The sequence below is a fragment of the Daphnia pulicaria genome, chromosome 8 (genome assembly GCF_021234035.1).
Source record: "Daphnia pulicaria isolate SC F1-1A chromosome 8, SC_F0-13Bv2, whole genome shotgun sequence".
NCBI classification, from domain to species: domain Eukaryota; kingdom Metazoa; phylum Arthropoda; class Branchiopoda; order Diplostraca; family Daphniidae; genus Daphnia; species Daphnia pulicaria.
In genome coordinates, this window is record NC_060920.1 from 623,409 (window position 1) to 643,718 (window position 20,310).

General features: G+C 40.1%; 2 protein-coding genes and 3 long non-coding RNA genes across 6 annotated transcripts; all 5 read right to left on the reverse strand.

Annotated features, from left to right (window-relative positions):
* Positions 1 to 211: 211 nt before the first annotated feature.
* Positions 212 to 11,570, reverse strand: LOC124311806 (sodium- and chloride-dependent transporter XTRP3A-like). Its single transcript, XM_046776157.1, has 11 exons — positions 10,843 to 11,570; positions 4,392 to 4,624; positions 4,088 to 4,312; positions 3,693 to 3,803; positions 2,995 to 3,236; positions 2,766 to 2,913; positions 1,959 to 2,160; positions 1,726 to 1,885; positions 1,054 to 1,216; positions 703 to 903; positions 212 to 641 (listed from the first exon to the last, which is right to left on the reverse strand). The coding sequence occupies exons 1-11, from the start codon at positions 11,249 to 11,251 to the stop codon at positions 528 to 530; spliced, it is 2,208 nt and encodes a 735-aa protein (XP_046632113.1). The 5' UTR covers positions 11,252 to 11,570; the 3' UTR covers positions 212 to 527.
* Positions 11,571 to 12,591: 1,021 nt separating this feature from the next.
* On the reverse strand, positions 12,592 to 13,471 carry LOC124312635. The gene is made up of 4 exons (XR_006910598.1): positions 13,377 to 13,471; positions 13,152 to 13,289; positions 13,022 to 13,076; positions 12,592 to 12,915 (listed from the first exon to the last, which is right to left on the reverse strand). It is a non-coding gene; the product is annotated as an uncharacterized LOC124312635 (long non-coding RNA).
* An 877-nt stretch (positions 13,472 to 14,348) lies between these two features.
* On the reverse strand, positions 14,349 to 15,473 carry LOC124312708. 2 transcript variants are annotated; one of them, XR_006910626.1, is made up of 3 exons: positions 15,373 to 15,473; positions 15,218 to 15,298; positions 14,349 to 15,134 (listed from the first exon to the last, which is right to left on the reverse strand). It is a non-coding gene; the product is annotated as an uncharacterized LOC124312708 (long non-coding RNA). The 2 variants fall into 2 exon arrangements; XR_006910625.1 differs by having other exon boundaries at positions 14,349 to 15,147.
* Positions 15,474 to 15,800: 327 nt separating this feature from the next.
* On the reverse strand, positions 15,801 to 17,353 carry LOC124312696. Its single transcript, XM_046777187.1, has 5 exons — positions 16,929 to 17,353; positions 16,659 to 16,843; positions 16,388 to 16,593; positions 16,218 to 16,328; positions 15,801 to 16,143 (listed from the first exon to the last, which is right to left on the reverse strand). Exons 2-5 carry the CDS (start codon positions 16,784 to 16,786, stop codon positions 16,094 to 16,096), a joined length of 495 nt encoding a protein of 164 aa, XP_046633143.1. The 5' UTR covers positions 16,787 to 16,843; positions 16,929 to 17,353; the 3' UTR covers positions 15,801 to 16,093.
* A 710-nt stretch (positions 17,354 to 18,063) lies between these two features.
* Positions 18,064 to 18,667, reverse strand: LOC124312646. The gene is made up of 2 exons (XR_006910601.1): positions 18,583 to 18,667; positions 18,064 to 18,484 (listed from the first exon to the last, which is right to left on the reverse strand). It is a non-coding gene; the product is annotated as an uncharacterized LOC124312646 (long non-coding RNA).
* Positions 18,668 to 20,310: the final 1,643 nt, after the last annotated feature.

Here is a 20,310-nt window from a genome sequence, read left to right on the forward strand (position 1 = left end):
GGCGCCGCTTCTCCGCCAAAGTCTTCAGCTGCTCAGCAGTTTTGTCACTCTCTTGAAAAGCCATCAAGTTGATTTATCAGGAGCCCAAATTGTCTTCTTCTTCTAGAATCGACTGTCGTCTTCAAACAGACGACCGGCCAAATCCCAAGTCCAATAATAAAAATCTTTTGTTTTTTTCCAAATCATCTACCTAATTTAACCCAATCACTTTTCTATATAATCTACAAAAACATGGGATCGATGCTACATGATAATTGATCAAATCGGCGGAAGGAAAAATGAATTATTAACACGAATATTAATTGTTAAATATTTTGTTCTTTGTCTTGAAGTGAGCCGACGATAAATAAAACCAAACGAACGAACCGAAATTCTCAATCTATATAGCGCGGAGATCATCTATAAACTCTTGTAAAACGCGTATATCAGCACACCCAAAAAAAGTTTCGAAAAAGTAGAAAATGTATAACGCGGTGGCGAGTTGATGACGCAATGTCATCATTGTTTGGGAGGGGGTTATTAGATTTTTAGTGTTCGTCGCGGTGGCTGATGCTGAACGACCGATTGCTGGACGCCGTCATTTCTAAACGGCCGACAGCCTCTTCTTCATCTTCCTCTTCGATGGCCGTGTCGATGTACTCCTAATATTCCAAAATTAATTTAGAAAATTGATAATCTTTGAAATTTCATTTTAAAACTGACGTCGACGTCGGTCATCATCTGCTTGGTGGAAATGGTCGTCTCGTTGCGCCGGATGACACCTTTGTTGATGTCCGTGTCGAGCCGAAGGAATTGGAAGCGACGCAACAGGAACACGACCGGAATGGGCAGGACCGACAGGGTGGCCAGCAAACCGCCAACGATCAACACCCACTGCGGGTAGGGTGTCAGAAAGCTCTTGCCCTGGAAACCAGCCAAAAAAAAGTGAATTAATAAATGGTAAACCAGGAAATATGATGGATGGCGGTCAATGGGTTCTTTTCATGGGCGTCGGTATAATAAGGCAAACGAGTCACGCGCGCCGGCCCATCACCCAGCAGTCCCAGCACCCACCTCTTGGGCATTCCAGGCATAATAGGCGGGTTTGTCGAACGAGCGGTAAATGATGGACGCCACCAAGAGGACGCTGATCAATACGGGGCCGACAAAACGCCATGTGATCTGCCAGTAGGGCCCGGGCATGTGACCCGTCATCTGCAGGATGTCTTGCGAGAATCTGCCGAATAATTGACAATTTTTTTTTTATAAATTTAGAACTTATGAAACGATCGCTCGGATAATTAAACAGAAAAGAATAAAATATGATTTCATATGACAAGATGGCCCATTGTATAAATGCTCTTTGAAAGGATATTTATTTTTACGTAATCTATGCTCTTGTAAATTCAAAGAGAAATCGATACGATATATTACTATAGCCGTTACCAGGGCGGTTTCACGCTCAGCTTATTGTTCACCTTATCGTCGCCGGGAGATGCCAACAGATTCGATTGGAACAGCGGCAACAATCTGAACCTTATAGCTCGTTACATTAAAAGATGCCTGTCATCAACTGGCAACATCTTCCATCGGTAAAATAAATAAAAAAGGAGGAATAATCATATGGCGACACGGTTATCTAGCCATTTAAACGAACCCGTCAATAACTCTTATATTATACTGTGCTCCTAAGTAGATTTCTAGGTCATGCCCAAAGGGCCTAGGGAGATTATCTCTAAGACGTACTTTCGGTGTCCATAAATGTACATGACGGCGACGGACTCTAGGAGGGCGATAAAGATCAATCCGGTGGTTCCGGCGAACGAGTCGAAGATCTTGACCCAATACTCGCCCGATCCGGTCACGAACAGCAGGCCGATCAGGTAACTGACGATGCACACGGCGGCTAATAAAGACAATAATAATAAGTCAAAAACCAAAATCGATATAATAGTTGATATGGGGATAAAAATCTATACCGGAGACGACTTCCTTGCGGGCTCCGCGGACGATCTGAATGTCAAAGACGGTGCTGATGACGCCTTCGAGCGTGCCGATCTGGGAGCCGACGCCCAGGGCCAGCAACATCAGAAAGAAGAGAATGGCCCAGAACGGGGCCGCCGGTAGCTCGACGATGGCCTGCGTGAAGACGATGAACACCAGACCCGTCCCTTCCACCGACTAATAGATCAAATATTTTCCAACAATCGAAAGAGCCGATTAGACAAACACAGCACACACACATACAGTCCATATCATTCGTCCGTAGTCTATTTGTCTGGTACGGCGGGGGTTATCTATTCTCTCCAGCATTGATAGTCCTTACACACATGATCAAACGAGACGAGTATTATAAAGAATAAAAGGGCGGACTCTGCTGCTGCTTGCATTCTCTGAATAAATCGATCCTACTGTACTATACATATCCTTTGTCTGTCCAATAGTCATCTAAGCTCTCTGCCTTGATGCCTCACATATCCATTCTGCTCATCCGCATTCATCTCTTTCACATATTTTTCACGGCAAATGTAAATAGGTACACCACAAAAGGCGCTAGATGACGAATGGATAATGGCTGGTCATTCTAGGCAATCGTATATATAATAGGCTATATACTTTCTGGATATTAACTCGAAGAGTATTATTACCATTGAAAATAGACACTTGAAAACAAATCAAGCGAGTCTGAGTGAGCCCAGGGCAACCACCGTGACTTTTCACTATTCAGAAAACCTTTTTCGCATTTGATCTTTTTAACTACTTTCTTAATTTTATGCCAATTTCACCTCGTTCATGATTTCTTCCAGGTTGCAACCTCGGAGTCCCAGGTCTTTGGACTCGTCGCGGTACTGCAGGAAATTGGCGTAGGCCTCATCAGTCAAACTGCCGTTGACGAGTAGACCGGGAAATCGCTGGCCAATCAAATCTTTATCGCTGTTGTAATAATGATGTAACACAATTTGAATGAAATGAAAATGAGATAATATAATATTTATAATAGGCCTAATAACTGACTGGTTGACGCAGAGGTCGTAAGAGCGGACGGCCTTGAAGCCGAGAATGGCGAAAATGACGACGCTGGCGTAGACGGCCGTGGCCGCGTTGCAGACGGACAGGATGAGAGTGTCTTTGACGCAATTGTTGCGCGGCGGGTTGTAGCTGCCGAAGGCGATGAGCGAGCCGAACCCGATGTTGAACGAATAAAAGACCTGGGTGGCCGCGTCCAGCCAGACGGTCGGGTCCAATAATTTGTGCATCTGCAAATCAAATCAAATCGAAAATTTAAAAAAATAATAATAAAAACACGTTCAATCATTCAAATAGGATTACTACATATTCCAGTTATTTTACGACAGTCTAACACGAATATTTAAAAAAATTGCTTCGGTAAACGGCAGACAATTGAATTGTTTGATAATCAACACAGGAAAATGAAGTCAACAAAATTTGAATTTGCCGCTCTTTCATAACTCTTACGCCGGCATGGCAACATGAGCACCCCGACAATTTTCCAGGTATTTCAGATCACGCAATCACCAATGTCGTAACAACAGCTGTCGTCTCCCAAAACACAAAAAAAAAGAAATCATCGATTTTCTTGATTATTATAGCTCTAAAAAACAATAATTTCAGTTTGGCAAAACCTGAGGATGGCAAAGAATAAGGAGCTATTTACTATACAGAAAATACACATATGAACGTTTTCTATATACTTGTGGTTGTAGCATGTGGGCTAATCCAGCGCCAGCTCCCTTGAGGGTGATGCCTCTGATGAAAAAGATGGTGAGAACGGCGTAGGGGAAGAGCGCCGTGAAATAGACAACCTACACACAAAACAGAATAGAATCATAATAGCACATAGATCAGCCATCAGCACTGAATAACCACCACTGTAACAAGTATAAACCATTTCACGTATGGACACAAAGATGTCCAAAGAATCAAATCTACAATAGAACATCGTTGGCTTATAAACTAGACACAAAAACGGGAGTTTTATAACTCGCGCCAGCCATTGTGGGATCAACAAAAAAAAGGACCAATGGGATCGAAATGAATTTTTAGGCGGTAAAATTCAAATTGAGAATTTTTTTTTTTTAAATGATACCTTTCCGGAAGATTGGATGCCTCGCATCGTGATGAAGTAGACGATAATCCAGGAGAGTAGAAGACACAGGGCCATCCACCACTTGATGCCTTCCGGCTGGTCGACGCTCGGCGAAATGTCCAGGGCCGTCCGGTACCAGAAGTAAGCCGTTTCGGTCGCGGCCGTGCATTCCTTGACGGCCGTCCCGTTCGAATCGATCGGACACGTCGACCAAGGTAGAGGAGACTATCATAAATCAAAATTGAATTAAAATCAATATCAAACATAGATAGAAATTGATTTATATTTGATTAATTTATTAGACCTGGAAGGAGTTGAACAGGTAGTAGAAACACCAGGTGATGATGACGTTGTAGTAGAGGCCGACGAGAAAGGCGACCAGCGTCGAAGCGATGCCCAGACCGCCCAGCCACGGGTGGATGAGATTCCAGGCCCCGAGCGAGCCCTGACGTAACTTCTGCCCCAGCGCCAACTCCACCAGGAAGAGCGGGATGCCCTCCAGCAGTAGCATGACGAAGAACGGAATCAAAAACGCTCCTACATGCACAGACGTAACAGGATTATATAGGTAGGTCAACGAAATCACATGCCAAACAACAAACAGCAGCAGCAGCAGCAGCAGCAGAGAAATGTAACATGAATAAGGACAAAAAGACAAGTGGATTATACACACAGCAGCACACCAGCACTCAATATTCACGAATGCGTTTTTCCTTTTGAACGCCTCCAAACGTGCCAATCGGATCACGTGTCCTCCCCCCATATAGTCTTACGACGAGGGATAAAGACTTATAGACTATATAGACTTGGTTCATCGTCACACGCAAACTATAACTCCGTATAACTCCTGCACTTTGAAAAAAGTATCTGATGTGGAAGGGGTGTATTTTTGCTACAATATTCAAAACAAAATACAACTATACATAGTATAGGAGCCTAAATACTTTTGACGCAAGGTTTATAGATACATGGACGTAGTACGGAAACCTGTTCCGGTCTTCTTCATTACACGCGCTGTCACATTCGATCGATATATTGGTATTATCTATATTAATATCTGTTTTTTGTTTGAAATCTTGTATATAATAGCGACTCTATCCGGCCCTTTTGCAAGAATTAAGAGTGGAAAAGCATCTACTGCACACCAATAATAATGGCGCGTGTATGTATAAAAAAAAAGGAAATTTCTCTAGAAGCTTTTGCTTCTTTGTTGTCGATTGATTACATTACGTCGATGAAGATCTCGAATCAAGTCGGCCTTCTTTATATATCTATACACATGTTGTATAGATATAGCGAACCGATGAGAGTGTATATAGTTATATAGCGCTAACGTCGTCGTCTCATCTTCCAGGACGGAAACGGAAGCGCAGATGAGCGCCAGCGCGATGACGCTCGTGATTCGCAGAAACCTGTATAGATGTTGGCTCTCAGCTCACTCTGTTTGATTCACTTATTCATCTGTGAACATTGTAGTAAATATATATGACTTTGGCTGTATACATGTAGGAATACACGACCTGACTTCTTTGTTTAAAAAAGAACCAGTCGTAAAATAGAAATGGGATGTTATATACTACTAAAATTAAAATCTATAAGGCTTCTTTTCCTGCATAGCTATTACGCAACACAGTTATTTGGGTCGTATCCGTTTTGGCTTTGGGAAAGAGCGTTGATTGCCTTTTTTGTTTGGGCTATTTTAGGCATATTCCCATCGATTTTTTTTCCCCCGATGAATAACAAGTGAACTCGATACATTGGAGATTGATGCGACTGTCGCCATAGTGATCAACTCGCAGAGGACGACATTTTTCGCGTGAACCCCTTGGCATTTTCGAGTGATATAGCATATACAGTACATTTAATACCCATCGAACGTATTTGGAGGACCCATTACTATTGCTGCTGGCGCGTCTCTATCGCGCTATATCGATTTCGCCGTCGGATCGAATTTTCAACTCTCTGGCTCTCTGGCTCTTTTTTCTCTGTCTCTTTCATCTACGTCATGCGCGCCTGATTTCACGCTCTCATATTTGCCGCCCCCAGTCCCAGTCTTTACTACCGTGTATTGGGTCTATCTATCCAATTTTTGTTTTCTATATTATGTGATGTGCTTCTTTTTTTTATTTTTATCCAATCGATAAATCGCAATTATAATTTTTATTCCGATTTTCTTTTGGTTGCGATGAAGAAAAATAATGTCCCGCTCTGCTGATTTGTATTTACAGTTTGGTTGATTGCGTAAATTATTCCGTATTTATACAAATCATTATTTTGATTTTGTTTGTTCGCTACCGCGGGGTTTGGGCGCCCGCCTGTTGACTTTTACATTACATAGTCAAAAGGGAAAATAATACATAGTACCCAAAATAGATTCGGGTGAATAAGAAAAAATAGAAAAACTATTCGATCGAAAGGACTTGTAGCCTATTATTATATAAGGCGCCGATTGTATTTTTTGTTCATCATCAACCAACCGCGCCCAGTCTTTTTTTTGTACCTCCTATATCCTCGCTCTCGACAGACATAATATAGAAAAAAAGGCTAAAAGTTTCGAGTGGGCGATTATATAACTTTGGCTCTCCTATTCTTTTTTATTTTTTTCGGTGGAAAGCTCTCCGCCTTGTTATAGATATAACTAATGATTTGATCCCCTCATTTTCCACTCTTTCAAACACACACACGGTGTGTTATACTGCTGCTGCTGCCTTTGTGCTATGCCGCTGATTGCAGTGTGTGTGTCAAAAACGGAAGTCCACGCGCTGACGGCGTGCCGGACGTGTGGACATTTGCGCGGAAGGATGAAACGAAAATTATTGAAGCGAAAGATAGCAGCAGCGCAGACGACAGCACAGCAGGATGGACATGTTGTCGCCCCATGCAATTGTACATGTATACGGAACTATATTAATATACATCCGACTTCCCGAAAACGAAACGAACATTTCTATAGCTCTTCTGATGCCATTAAAAATGAACAACATCAATATCGCAAAGTTATATATCGTCATGTTTTCCCTCTGTTTCGCTTATGCATCTGTTTTGTATGGTATATTTGATGGGTTTTCATCTGCGTCGGTGAGCTTTTAGATCCGGTACATTTATTTAGAAAGAAAACTATTCCGATATCGTCGCTATGGGCAATATTAAAAAAAAAAGACATTAACGGAAAGCATTTCCTTTTCTGGATAAATCACGTTATACAATATGTCATACATAGTCTATAATAAGAAAATGAATGGAGATGCTGCGCATCTGCGTGACCGTCGTGACCCGTTTTCTACCCACTTCATTTCAACTTCAGCACGTGCGATCTAATACGAAATAATGCTGTATCACGCTTTACCAGCAGAATAGCTCAGCATTCGTCAGCACCGGCGGACAGATCGATTGCATCACTGATTTAAAAGTTCATGGCAAGTCGAAGAGGCGAACTTTCTCGCTCATTCTCGGAAGTGAATTTTTCGATAGTACTTTCTAAAATAGAACACAAAAATTTTAAACTTTGGAATCCAATAAGATAAAATGTTGTGCATATACCTACTCGTTCGGAATTGGAAACGATAGAATCAAAATGATTGATAATGTAGTCAGTAGAATATAAAAATGACTATTATTATTTGATCGACACGTTCACTAAATAATTTGCCTTTACACTGGCCTATTAGAATTTGATTATTAAATTTCGTGCGGAACGCGCTCCGACGTCTACTATATAGTCAATCATTTGCTCATTTTCCTCTGCGTTCATTTTGAAGGGTGAGCCGTATAATATATAGAGAGGAGTAGGAGGGAGAAAAATGAAATGAGAAAAACAAAATAGAGAGTATAGAAAATTCATTTAAGAGATTGGTTGGCTATATAGCTCTATGAGATTGAAGAAGTGATGAACTAGACAAGACCTGCGCACGGGAAGGAAGTGGGCGCGCCAGATTCGATCGATAATCAACCTTCTCGTTTTCTATCTGTACTAGTACCCTATAGTATGTATAGTACTTGAGCGTTTCCTTTTGGCCGCGCGCTGTGATGATGCTAGCTACTTTTCTATATAGATAATAGCCATTAAGGTCTTCCCGAGGGCCGGCGGTTATTCCCTCATTATTTAAAATAAGAAAACAAAATTGTTATAAAACATTTCCCCGCAAAAGTATTAGCCTATATAACTTTTCCCATCGTTACACAGATTTTTCGGTCGTTTCTCTTATACAATTTCGTCTGCGTTGTTTAGCAAAAGAAGACATAGCAAGACCAGACGTTGTACTACTTATATATCCTTTGTTTGTTTCCCTTTTGAATATAAAGCGCGCATCAGACAATTGCGGCGCGGAAGCAGTAAAAGATGAGTATATTATATTAGGCTATATTATACTGTATATAATAATCGTGTGTGCGTAATAGGTCGTTGTTCTGCACGTGTTGTTGCGGGAATCGGGAACACGAGGCTCTAGATATACGCGACGACGACGAGAGCGTGGGATCACGCCGCAAATCTCCCGCTCGCAATCAAAATCACGGAACGAGTCTTGTACACACTTATACGTGTCCTTCACGCCCTTCTGGTTCTCATTGAAAACGCTCATATGATATATACAAGGGACCACAAGTTCTCCGAATCTGTTTGATGAGTTCATGCCCCTTTCTTTACGCTTCTCCAACATCCATCAAAACGATCAAAACACACACAGCAAAGAGGAAACGCAATTGATATACTATATATCTACTACTACTGTGTGTCTATATAATACCGGGATGTATCGCAATATTGATCTGATAAATGAATTGAGATGCTCTCGCAGTATTTTGTTTCCTTTTCCATTTTGTATCAACTTTATGTTCTCTCAAAACAAGAAAGAAATATAATAAGTTAATCATTTCTTTTTGTAACTTTCTGGCAGTTTCTCCTTATTTGTCTTCTCTCTTGTTTCGTAGACACAGACAAAACTTTATGGGATAGAACTTGGAGGAGTCGACGAGACTTTCAATTGCACGACTGTCTGTACATGCGCGCCAAGAAATGTCGTCACACCGACTTTCTCCGGGAATTTAACGGGAGCTCGTATTATGGTATGTGATATGGCGCTCACCTACTCATACATCCAGCAGACAGCAGCCTGTTGTTATTCAATACTAGGAATCTAGGATGTAATACCTATACTGAAAAAACCTATTAACTATATTTACTTTTCAAGAATTAGAAAAACCCAATTGCGCGTTGAACGTTTTGATAAGAGTAAAAAATCAGCAAGGAAAAACATTTGCGGATGGGAACAATTCCAGCGCATAAAAGCGCAAAGAAAGAAGCTCACTCAATGCTGCTCTGTTATGTTCTTTCTACTGGTTTTGGCAACCAGTAGCTAATATAATAGCGAACCTTTTTCTACATAACTCATGCATCGGGCATTCAACATGTCTGGCGTGTATATGCGCGCCCCATGCAGGATTAATATTATATGCAAACAGAGAAGAATGTAGAGCTAGCAGCTATAGAGCAATAACAAGGCGAAGCCCAGCAGGAACAGCACTGTGAAAACAACACAGCAGACGCGCGCTCGCTCGCCGACCAAATTCTATAGCCTATACCAGCAGGAGCTTTTTTGCTAGAGCGCCTTATGTGGCTGGATGGATTGGGCTGGGATCCCCACTTTTTTTTTGCTGGGCCGGAAATGTTATTGTGACGCGTATACCAGCAGTGGCATATAAATAAGAGAGAATCCGTCTAAGAAACAATCGAGATGTTTTGTTCTCTTCTCTCCTATGTATTTTTTTGGTCGGCTATTAGAAGTTACACCAGCACACTTATAGGTTACAGGATCTCGCACTTATAACCGAATTGGCACAGTCTATGTATATAGGCTTATATCTATTTACTATACGTGACGCGATATATCGAATTACGTTGCGACCTTTTTTTCCCGCTTCGTCTTTCCCGCCTAAGTGAATTTGATTTTGACAGCTATTTTGGGTGTCACGCACAACAGCCGAGTCTCAATATGGCGACTAGGTCAGTGAAGACGATACACCTCATTATGGTACATAAACAACATCCATCTCTAATTAAGATTTTGAATAATGCGCTCTTAATCATTTCCGTCCACCATAGCCCCACAGATGATTAGCCAGCGCGAATCTGACAAATTGAAGTTTAAAAGAGGTTAAATTGCTGTAGGAAAGGAGATTCTGCGAATGTTCCTTTCTGCGCCAAGAGCTAATACATTATGAAAGGTCATCAATAATAGCTAATAGTTGGGAGAGTTCATTGTGAACGATGTTGCCGGATCTCTCAATGGCTCTCCACGTAGATATACACACACTGAATGATTGAACGGCGAGATGTTTTCGCCATCGATCCGAATATTTTTCAGACCAAAAGCAAACTCTCCTATATCGATATAGTATACACATAGGCAGCACGGGAATATATATAAGGCGAAAGGCTCTCTTTGTCGAAGCGCTCGTTGACGTTCAATCAATAAACTTATAGATCTATCTCCGAAAAAGCAGCACAGCAGCAAGCGAGAGCTGATGAAATACATCGGCGCGCTGCTTTTTGATTACTCTGAATAGTTTTGATGTCCTTTTGTTTGTTATTTCGCTATTTCTGCGCCCTGACAATTGCCAGCGCAGCATCAGCGCTGGATACTTTCCCCGTGTATAGACAAGAAGGATATTTATTATACGGCTTGCTGTTGCGGTTTGGAAGAAGAAGAAAAAGCCAAAAAATATAGCCTAAAGGATGCTGATGTAATACTACGTACCGCCTCCGTTTTGCTGGACCAGATAAGGGAAACGCCAAACGTTGCCCAATCCCACCGAGTATCCAATAGCGCTCAACATGAACTGCAATTTATTATCCCATTTTTGGCGCTCGGGTAGCGACTCGGGCACGTGAAGAACGGCATCGTTGACCACGCTGCTCTTATTGTGGCCCGCTGCTGTGGCAGCACCCGAAGGCAGTAGCGAAGGTCCTCCTGATGTCGCCAGCCCTTCGGATGAAACTCCTCCTGATGTTTGTCCCCTATTATGAGGTGGCCGCAAGTTCTGCCGATGACTGCCGTCAGCTCCCGTCTCGCTCCCGTTGAGGAACATCATCTCCTGGCCGCTGTCGTCGTCATCCGCTCCGCCAGAACTTCGAGGAGGTGTCCGGCTCTTGACCGTGGTTGACATGACTCTCTCGTCGACGAGACCCAATCAATAATAATAAAGAGCGATGCTGATTGGCAAGACACCAAATTATAAATCGGAGAAAAAAGAGCGAAATTCCACTGGAAAATGACGTCGACAAATTGAATACAATTTGATTTATCCGCTCGGAGCGATAGAAATTAAAATAAATGGAAGAACTAATATGATAGGCTCCACTCTTATTGTTAATAGATATAACTTTGCTGGTATAAAGGTAACGCGCGCTCTACAAGGTCCGTAGTTGGCCACCGACTGAAACTACACCCGTGTATCGCAATCGTGAATGACGTCGAAGACAACGGCGCGGGGACCAAACACACACACAGTAGAGAGAAGAGACCAGCAGGAGGAGGACGAACATATATATAAGAAGAGGACGGCTGCGTGCGGGTAGTGGATAGGATATGCGCGACGCCTACGCGCAGTTATTGACTTTCTGCGATTGTGTTTGTGTGCTGCCGCTGCTGCTGCTGTGTAGGCTATATAGTGCGTGGTGGTTGCGTGCTGCTGCTGCTGCTGGCCCTGTGTGATATGCCATCGTCACCACCGTCGCTTCTTATTTCCCAGACTCATCTATATGGTATAAACAGAACATATAGACTTGTAAATACTATCTGGATTAAACGCATAGTTGGTCTCTCTCTATATATTTCGTCTTATCGTCATATTGGAGACCCCGAGCACTTGTATTTATTTTTTTTTTGTGTGTGTGACTGTTTTCTTTTGAAACGCGTCGTCAACAAGAGCTGAAATTGAATGCTACTTTTATGTGTGAGGACGCGTCTATATAACCGCGTCAACACCAGTTTCATCATGGCGTGTAATAATGTTGTGTATATACATGTATAGCTGGACGCATCAATATAAAAAGGCATTTGGCAGCCTATCCTATAATACCTACCGTAGAACTTGAAAAAAGCTATTGATGCTCATAGGAAACTGCTGCTGGTGAATAAAATCATAACTCCCAGTTGGGATGATTTTACGTGTATTTGTGTAATTCCGGAATTTGTAATTTAATACCTCGTTGGCCTGTGCGCCTTTCGTACAACAAGTTGTCAATTGAAACCTGCTGATACCTAATTATGCTGCTCGTTGATTGCGCCATCAAATTTCTCCCTCAATCAATTTGCGTTACATAATTTTGCCACTCTGTTCAACATCAAACGGATTTATTTTCTATAATAGATCCTCATTAAAAATTAATTTCTTTTTAGAAAGAAACAAATCTTTCCATTTTCACAATTTCAGGTAACCATGTTATTGAATCCTTCATCTCATCGAGAACATGCCCGATAAGAAAAATAACAAAGACAAAAATGATTATGCTTTTTAAACCAAAATTATATTCATGTACCATATTCCCATATAAGCCTATGTCGTATACATTTCCCATAAAATGCACGTGTGGTTCAATAAATTTTAACTATACCGATGCACCGCATTTCTCACAAACGTTTTAGAGCATACACGGCATTCGATAAGCGGACGTATTAGTATTGTCTTAAACTTTTAACCAGCAGGGGCGGTGGTGGTGGTGGCGACGGTGGTGGTGGTAGTGGTGGCGGTGGTGGTGGTGGTGGCCGCAATTAAAGCCTGGGCCAACTGAGCTAGCAGAAGAGACAACAAGAACAAGCAGCGTTCGGCTATACATGGAATGGAGTTACAGCACAAAATAGAAAATGCAACATTAATAATGTGGTGTAATATTTTAAATGTTAGTAGGCTATAAGATATAAATTCAATTTTTACCAGGGCCAGCATCAGAGTTGGTTCCAAAACTAGAACTGAGTGACTCCATGTTATCCTAAAATACAGAAACAAAGTCAGTCTAAATCTTTATATGAGCAGCTATATATAGCTTAAATAAATAACAACTTACGGCAATCAACTGTTCAACAAATTGGGGATCGCCGAGAAGGTTGGCCAGCTCTAGTTTCACGCTTTCCGGCAAATCAGACTCTTGCACAGCCTTATGGGCGTCATTGATCAGACTTTCAGTGTCTATCGGACCATTCGGCTGAAATTAAATTGTTTCAATTCAAACACATTTATATTTCAGCAACTGAATTAAATTAACTGTATAATATATATATATAGTTCTTACCAGAACAAATGCTGTTGGCCAAAAGAACGCAAATCTTCATGTTTTTAGATCGGGTAACTGAATAAGGTACAATGATGCTATTTTCAGTCCGATGATATCGGTTTATATAGTCCACCAACCTTCACTGGGGACACTGTGCGGCGGGTTCACTCGCGTTCACTCGGTTGTTCTCCTGTAGGAACTCATCGCCCAGTCGCTGACTCTAATGCAGCTGTCGTTTTTCGAGATATTCGTGCGGTTCCAACGTGTGCTAATCGGTCCATTGAATTCAACAAACACTTTGGCTCTCCTGACGTCAATAAAACAGACTGTCGGTTAGTTTTTCAAACAAGAATATTATAGTATAATGTAAACAAATAACGGTTGGAAAGTGCGATATTTACCAAAAAAATGGTAGCGATACTACGTAACTATATTTGAATAGAACTCGAACAGGTGGTTTGTGGTTTTGAATAATCGGTGCGAACTGCAAAGGAAACCAACGTTCATTTTATTTGCGTTCTTTTCTGTAAGCATGTTGCGCGAAACAGGTTTTTCTGTAACGTCTTTGTTCAGTGATGGGCTACTGATGGGCACGAGCACGACGCAATGAAATGCTAGGGACAATAAAAAGTGAACGGGAGAGTCTAATATATTATATGAAACATCGACCTAAACTTCATAAAATTTTGCAGTTAGGCCTATCAATTTTTTTTTACAATTTGGACGTCAGAATGGTAACACATTTTCCTGATATTTCTTTGGAGATTTACGCATTTTTTTCTAGAATAAACCAGATCTTCCATGCATTTTTCGGTGAGGTTAATTCTTCTATATTATTTTAGATTTTCGCCAGCGTACTTTAGGCTATAGCTTATATTAGCTTATCTTATAAAACATATTCTGAAATCTACTTTATTGTGGAATCAGTAAAAAAATGGCTAAGTTGTTAGTGCATCGAAATAGATTTTTGGTATAGATAAGACGCAGCAAATCGTTGTGTCCGAGCCCGTGTGATTCATTCATGCAATTTTTTTCGTTTATTCCGTCCGTTTGCGTAGCGTGCCTGATACAAATACAGATAAACAATTAAGGATATCATAATACTGAACAATAGAGATAGAATATCCTTTACAACCTGAGACTTAACATTCCACTACATATTAGCCTCTTTATCTGCTGTTATTCAAGTTCACAAAGTCTGTGAAATTAACTGTTACAGCAGTTGTGACATTGTCTAAAGATGTTCCAGTCTTTTTATATTCGAATATTTTACTTTGTAGCATGCAGTTATACACGCAAGTATTTTTATACGCTTTGATAACACTTCACATGCCATTTTTGGTTAATCAGCAATCGATTTCATTTTTTATTTGATGAATGTGCAATCAACACGGATTTAAGGTTGCGGTCAAAAATAAAACCATAATAAGCTGATGCGTTTTAAAACATTATGGATTATTCTTATACTATTGTTTGTTGTTGTTGTTGCTGTTCATCCCTTATGGTGCTGGGAGAGGTATAACCAAAGCACAAACCGTCATGCAGACTCCTAAAGCATTGTTACACGATACAAGCGCTGCAGGTATGGCGGCACCCCATGTCGGCACTCCGAAGGTAAATCCTGCTGCCGCGTAACAGGCGACGGCCAAAGCGTTACAACCGGTTTGGCATATTCCGTAAGAAATGATTCCGCCTTCCGTCAACAACGGCAGAGCTGTTGTCATAAGTAAACCGACTACAAGGAAATTTCTTGACAGCAGGTGCTGCATCATCTTTCTTACGGGGAAAACTGATTTAGCAATCAGTAAAATTAATATCACAGCATGGAAAGAAATAAGGTAATATATGACAGATTATACCTTAAAAATGAATGATGATGTGAATACGGTTCCAGTGTATTAGGCTAAACGATGGTTGAATCTCGTTTGGGAAGCTAAGCACTGTTATAGTTACATAATTAAATTAAGATGCCAGAATATTTTCACGAACAAATCTGAACAAAACTCAAATTTACCTATAAGTTAAAAATGTATGTAAGAGCCTTGATTGCTGGAGGTATATTTTCTAGCAACTTCAGTATCCAGCACAAGCTACCGTGGGCTGCCGTCGGGGCTGCCTCAGAATAGAGAATACGTAGGGGAGAGTTGTACTAGTTGACGCGATTTTTTGTTTTTTGGCCACCATACTTTTAAAAATAATTTTTCGAAACTCCCGATTATCTTAAAAGAAAGAGGGGAGAATAAGCTATATGCCTCGAATTTTTAATTAACAGAAACTCCCCTTTATTAGGTCAAAAAGTAAATTTGAAAACGTCAAAATTAAAAGTCGAGATGCCCCGTTGAAGGGGCACTTCGCTCCATGTATGGGGGCATAAAAGCCCATGTTATTCTTATGGACTAACAGTCCAAGGGACGGTACATCAGTAAAACGAATAAATAAATAAAGAAAGTTTAGATTCAAAAGTATATTCTTGGTGGAATGATAACAATACACGAGTTATCTAAAAATCACAAATTTTAATGGCCACGACATCAAGATCATTAAAATAACTAAGAACAATTGGCCGTGATGTGGTTCTCTGGAACGGGAGTTTGGCCTTCTTGGACGATGTTATCGTTGGATGCTGGGTTTCTATGAAGATGGGACTGGTGATGAATTAGGCCTAAAAGGACGATCCGTGACGAAAGATGGAGCAAAGTCGACGTCACCATCGAAGATAAATCTATAAAATGGGACTAGCCCAGCCACTCTAAACCCAGACGTGATGTATGCTGGTGTTGTTGGTCTAGATAGATTGAATATACAATAAGATCAGAAATAATGAAAAGGGTAGAATTCTAATACAAGCAATAGGTCTACCTTGATGATGAACAAATCGAAATCTTTGTCTGACATATCCAGCCAGACTTATTGGCTGATCCAACAGAACCAAGAGGGGCACCATTGAGGAAATATTCCTTAAAATGAACTCTGAAATAAACAGAAAAATTTGTTAGCAAAAGACCATATTTGAGTTGAAAAAATATTACCGTGGAAAGACAAAGAGTGGTGGAATGGACTTCCCTGTGGTAGATACTGCAAGGCAGACGGGGAGGGACAATACATTTTTCTTGGGTAGCGTACTGATAAGCCAATCTTCTCATGTCTGTGACTCTGTGGTAGTGATTCCATGATTAATGTCACTAGCCCTTTTGACGTAATTGCTAAGGTTGCTTTCTTGTTTGCTTTTGAAAACCTAGAGCGAACAAGAAAGAGTTAACATTCCAACACATATACAGTAAAAATTATAAGTGGAATTACCTTATGAGGTTTTTGGTGACCCCCAATGATTGTAGTTGCTTCAGCTTCATCTTTAATTCCAACAGCCAAGAAATTTTTAACATATCACAGAAGATATCTTTTTGGGATGGAGGTTGCTTTGGAAACATCACACACTTTTTGATTCTCAGCAACAACTTTCGTGACAGCTTTCAAAATGTAACCATCTGGATACATACAACTTTCAGTTTTTCCCATATAATGCCTAAACATGTTACATTTAACAAAAATTGACAGAATTTTTACACTCACCATTTTGACATTAGACGACATAGATGTTATACCCGCAAACTGCCCCAACGTTGCCAGGCCAGTTTGCCTCAAGAATAGGTGTCGTTAATCAAATGGATTTTTCAGTAACTCCTCTAAGGAGAAATAATAAACTAAAAAATCAGATTGAAAGAGAAAAGAATTTCCTTCAAGAATATTATTGGTTGAAAGTTTTATTCTATTTCTGAAACCCGTAAATTGAAAAAATCTGTCAAAGCTGATGACACGATTTTAAGGCGCCAAAATTGTTGTTTCATTTATTACTGAACCCTTCGGACTTTTTTAATGATTTTTTTTTTAAACGATGGAGATTTTCGGGTTGCATAAGCATGAATTTTTCTGACACTTAAATTTCATTAAAACATATCTCAATATCGATAGTGCCAACATACACACTACCCTAACTGCCCCGTTCTCCCCTATATGCGCAAGTCGTATTGTACAACATGTTTATTGGCAGCATGCAGCGCTTTCTTCGAAAGATAACAACGTTCATGTTGACTTTAGTCTACTTTATTATATTTTTTATCAGCAGCATGACTCATAAATCTATTAATTACAGTAGTCTAAAGCACACTATTAAATTATTACGGAATGACTCATAAACTATCATTCATATAGTCTAAATATTATTTATTCCATATAATTGATATTGAATGAAACCAAAATTATATACAACATGAAAGCAAAATTGCTGGTCAATAGTGACCTAGGCAATGCCAAAAAAACTGAAATGGATATAGGATTTTCATATATCTAAAGCTAGATGTATACACAGTGCAAGTGGAAGTCAGAGATAACGCACAAGGTTGTATAGTCCACGACTTATCTTAGTAAAAAAAAAAACCCTGCCACTCTTCGATTAATCAGAGAAGGACAAATATTCAAATATTTTACTGGTTCACAAATATACAGACTGGTCGTGAAAATTCCATATCTGTAGGTAATTGAAATAATTGGCTTGCCACTTACAAGTCTACCGCTTATTTTTCTTTCACACAAATTATTACTTAACTCAATTTCTAATAGGGCCTAATACGACTTCTTCATCATCAGAAAATAATTCTGTGTTTTTATTGTGCTGTCGTATTGGTTTCAAGACTATATGATAAATGCATTTTCTTTGCGAACGTGTATTATATATAACTTTTAACTGGTACTATAATCTTGGCAAATCTTTCATGGTCTATTATGCGTAATAGGTGTCAATGGGAACACATGGGAACAAACTGAAAATTTTGAGTGGCTGGAATCCGGCCCAATAAAAGTTACATAATCACAAGGTCGGTGCAAAGCCAGCAGCAACGCATGCAGCCATGCAAACTCCTAGAGCCGCGTTGCAGCCCAATATAACGGCAGGAGCTCCGAGACCGGCGGTAACAGTTCCGAATGTAGCCCCGCCTGCGGTGTAACAAGCCACTACAGCAGCGTTGCATCCGGTTTGGCAAATTCCGTAAGCCAGTGGGCCCGCGACAGCCATCAACGGAAGAAGGGCCACCAGAATGTAACATAATGCGACTGTTGACTTCATTTTTCACCTAAAGATTGTTCAAGATTACAATATATTACATTTCAATACTTTTGGCGTTAAAAAAAATTGCTTAAAGAGGGACGTTGACTTAATTCTAATTTTTACCTTTAGTAGTTTGAATGCGATGTAGATCAATGCTGGCTTTGTGAATTCCTCAGACAGATCAGCTAGTGACTACGATTCTCGACAGTTGTCCTTTTTTTATAGTCGTAGGTTGTTATCAGCATGACTAAGAGTCTCTATAAGATAGCAGCCGAATTCCGAAGAAATTCAACCGAATCAGACATTATACAGTGGACTGTAGAATTGTTTTTACATTCCCCAAATTAATCCAAGTGTCGAAACTAAAAACGTAAAAAAACAAACATGCAGACACGTTAATCTTTTAAAAGAGGTCGTGGTTGATGCATCAGGCTTGCAGCAACAGGTATATATATGAGCGCGAAAAAAACGGACTGATTGTTGTTTAGTGACTACCACTTTATCAGTTATATTTTATACTATGTGACCCATACTTGTCGGGAATATACGCATTTCAGGTTAGTTCATGTTTTTTTTTTTTTTTTCAAAACAATGTGCGGTTCTGCCTCCTATTAGTTTTGAATTATCTTCCACTGTTGCCTCTTTTTATAGAATGTGCTGCTGCTGCGTTTATAGTTTTTTCGGGTTTGACATCAAATGTAGAATTGGGAAAATATGCCTTATTTGGAATAATTCAACCATTAATTTCACTTTTCTTTCTGTATATATCTGAGAGGCAAGGCGCGTGCAGCAAAGGCGCCGTCTAAAGAGCAACAGGGAAAGATAGGCACCTGTTACCGCCTGTTACTTACTGCGCAGCATATAAGAAACGCATCGGAAATTATATGACAATGAAATAATTTGTTTTTTTCGAATACTACTATGTTCATTTCATATGTTCAGGTTCATAATATTAACTTGTTATTCAATTTTAAACTATGTCCGTCATGTCATGTTTATAAAGTTTTTTTTGCAAAATATCAAATAAATTAGGAAAATATAAACTATACTTGCCCCACATGAAAGGAGCTGTTGTGTTTATGCACATGCTATTCAACTAAAATGTGATATGAAAGCCTTCAAAGCGGAATGCGTTATCTAGCTTTTGTATATATTCAATAATGTAGAGTCGATTGGATAGCGACAGCTACAAAATTGTGCATCGTGTATGGATTGAGCGGCAATTATTATTATATCGTGCGCAATAATTTTGCTCTTCCCCCCCCCCTTTTTCACCCTTTTTCGTGCTGCCTCTTTTGCCCTTAGGGACTAAAGGCGAAAGACGAAAAAGGGTGAAAAGGGGGGGGGGGAAAGAGCAAAATTCATCACATTTTAAGGACCGCCCACCAAAATTGGCGTGGGGTTCGTTTTAAAGTGGGAGCTAATCTCAACTTTGAAGTGAGATTACGGGGGGAAATTATTATTTTAAAAATAAAAAAAATGCCATGAGAATCAGCGTGAAAAACTGATTCAAATGATATTTTTTTTCAAAGGAATCCCTTATTCATGCAAGGACCCTGTTAAATGTAAAATTGTTGCGCTTTTTCACAAATTTTTTGTGCGTTTTTTCATTTAAATTACTGCACATCATTTAACAACTAGTCCACCACTCAACCAAACCGGATTTGGGGGTTTAAAATTTTTGGGAAACGGTGACTAAGGTATCGCAGCCAGTCCCCGAATAAACCAATCTAATTGGAATTTTTCGGAGAACCGAATGGTGAATTCCGCAATTTTCAAGCTAGCATAGTTTTTAAGTTCATTTCAGCGTTCATTTGTAGCATGCTTGCATGATAAGTGCGCTATATAAAT

What these genes read in the sequence shown, in the direction of transcription:
- LOC124312696 (XM_046777187.1), bottom strand. Translation starts at nt 16,786, where the DNA reads ATGTTTCCAAAGCAACCTCCATCCCAAAAAGATATCTTCTGTGATATG. An exon ending in GTCACCAAAAACCTCATAAG is followed by an intron (nt 16,594 to 16,658) that starts GTAATTCCACTT and finishes TGTTCGCTCTAG; the next exon opens with GTTTTCAAAAGCAAACAAGA. An exon ending in CCACTCTTTGTCTTTCCACG is followed by an intron (nt 16,329 to 16,387) that starts GTAATATTTTTT and finishes TGTTTATTTCAG; the next exon opens with AGTTCATTTTAAGGAATATT.
- LOC124311806 (XM_046776157.1), bottom strand. Translation starts at nt 11,251, where the DNA reads ATGTCAACCACGGTCAAGAGCCGGACACCTCCTCGAAGTTCTGGCGGA. An exon ending in GGTCCAGCAAAACGGAGGCG is followed by an intron (nt 4,625 to 10,842) that starts GTACGTAGTATT and finishes CTGTGCATGTAG; the next exon opens with GAGCGTTTTTGATTCCGTTC. An exon ending in ACCTGTTCAACTCCTTCCAG is followed by an intron (nt 4,313 to 4,391) that starts GTCTAATAAATT and finishes GATTTATGATAG; the next exon opens with TCTCCTCTACCTTGGTCGAC.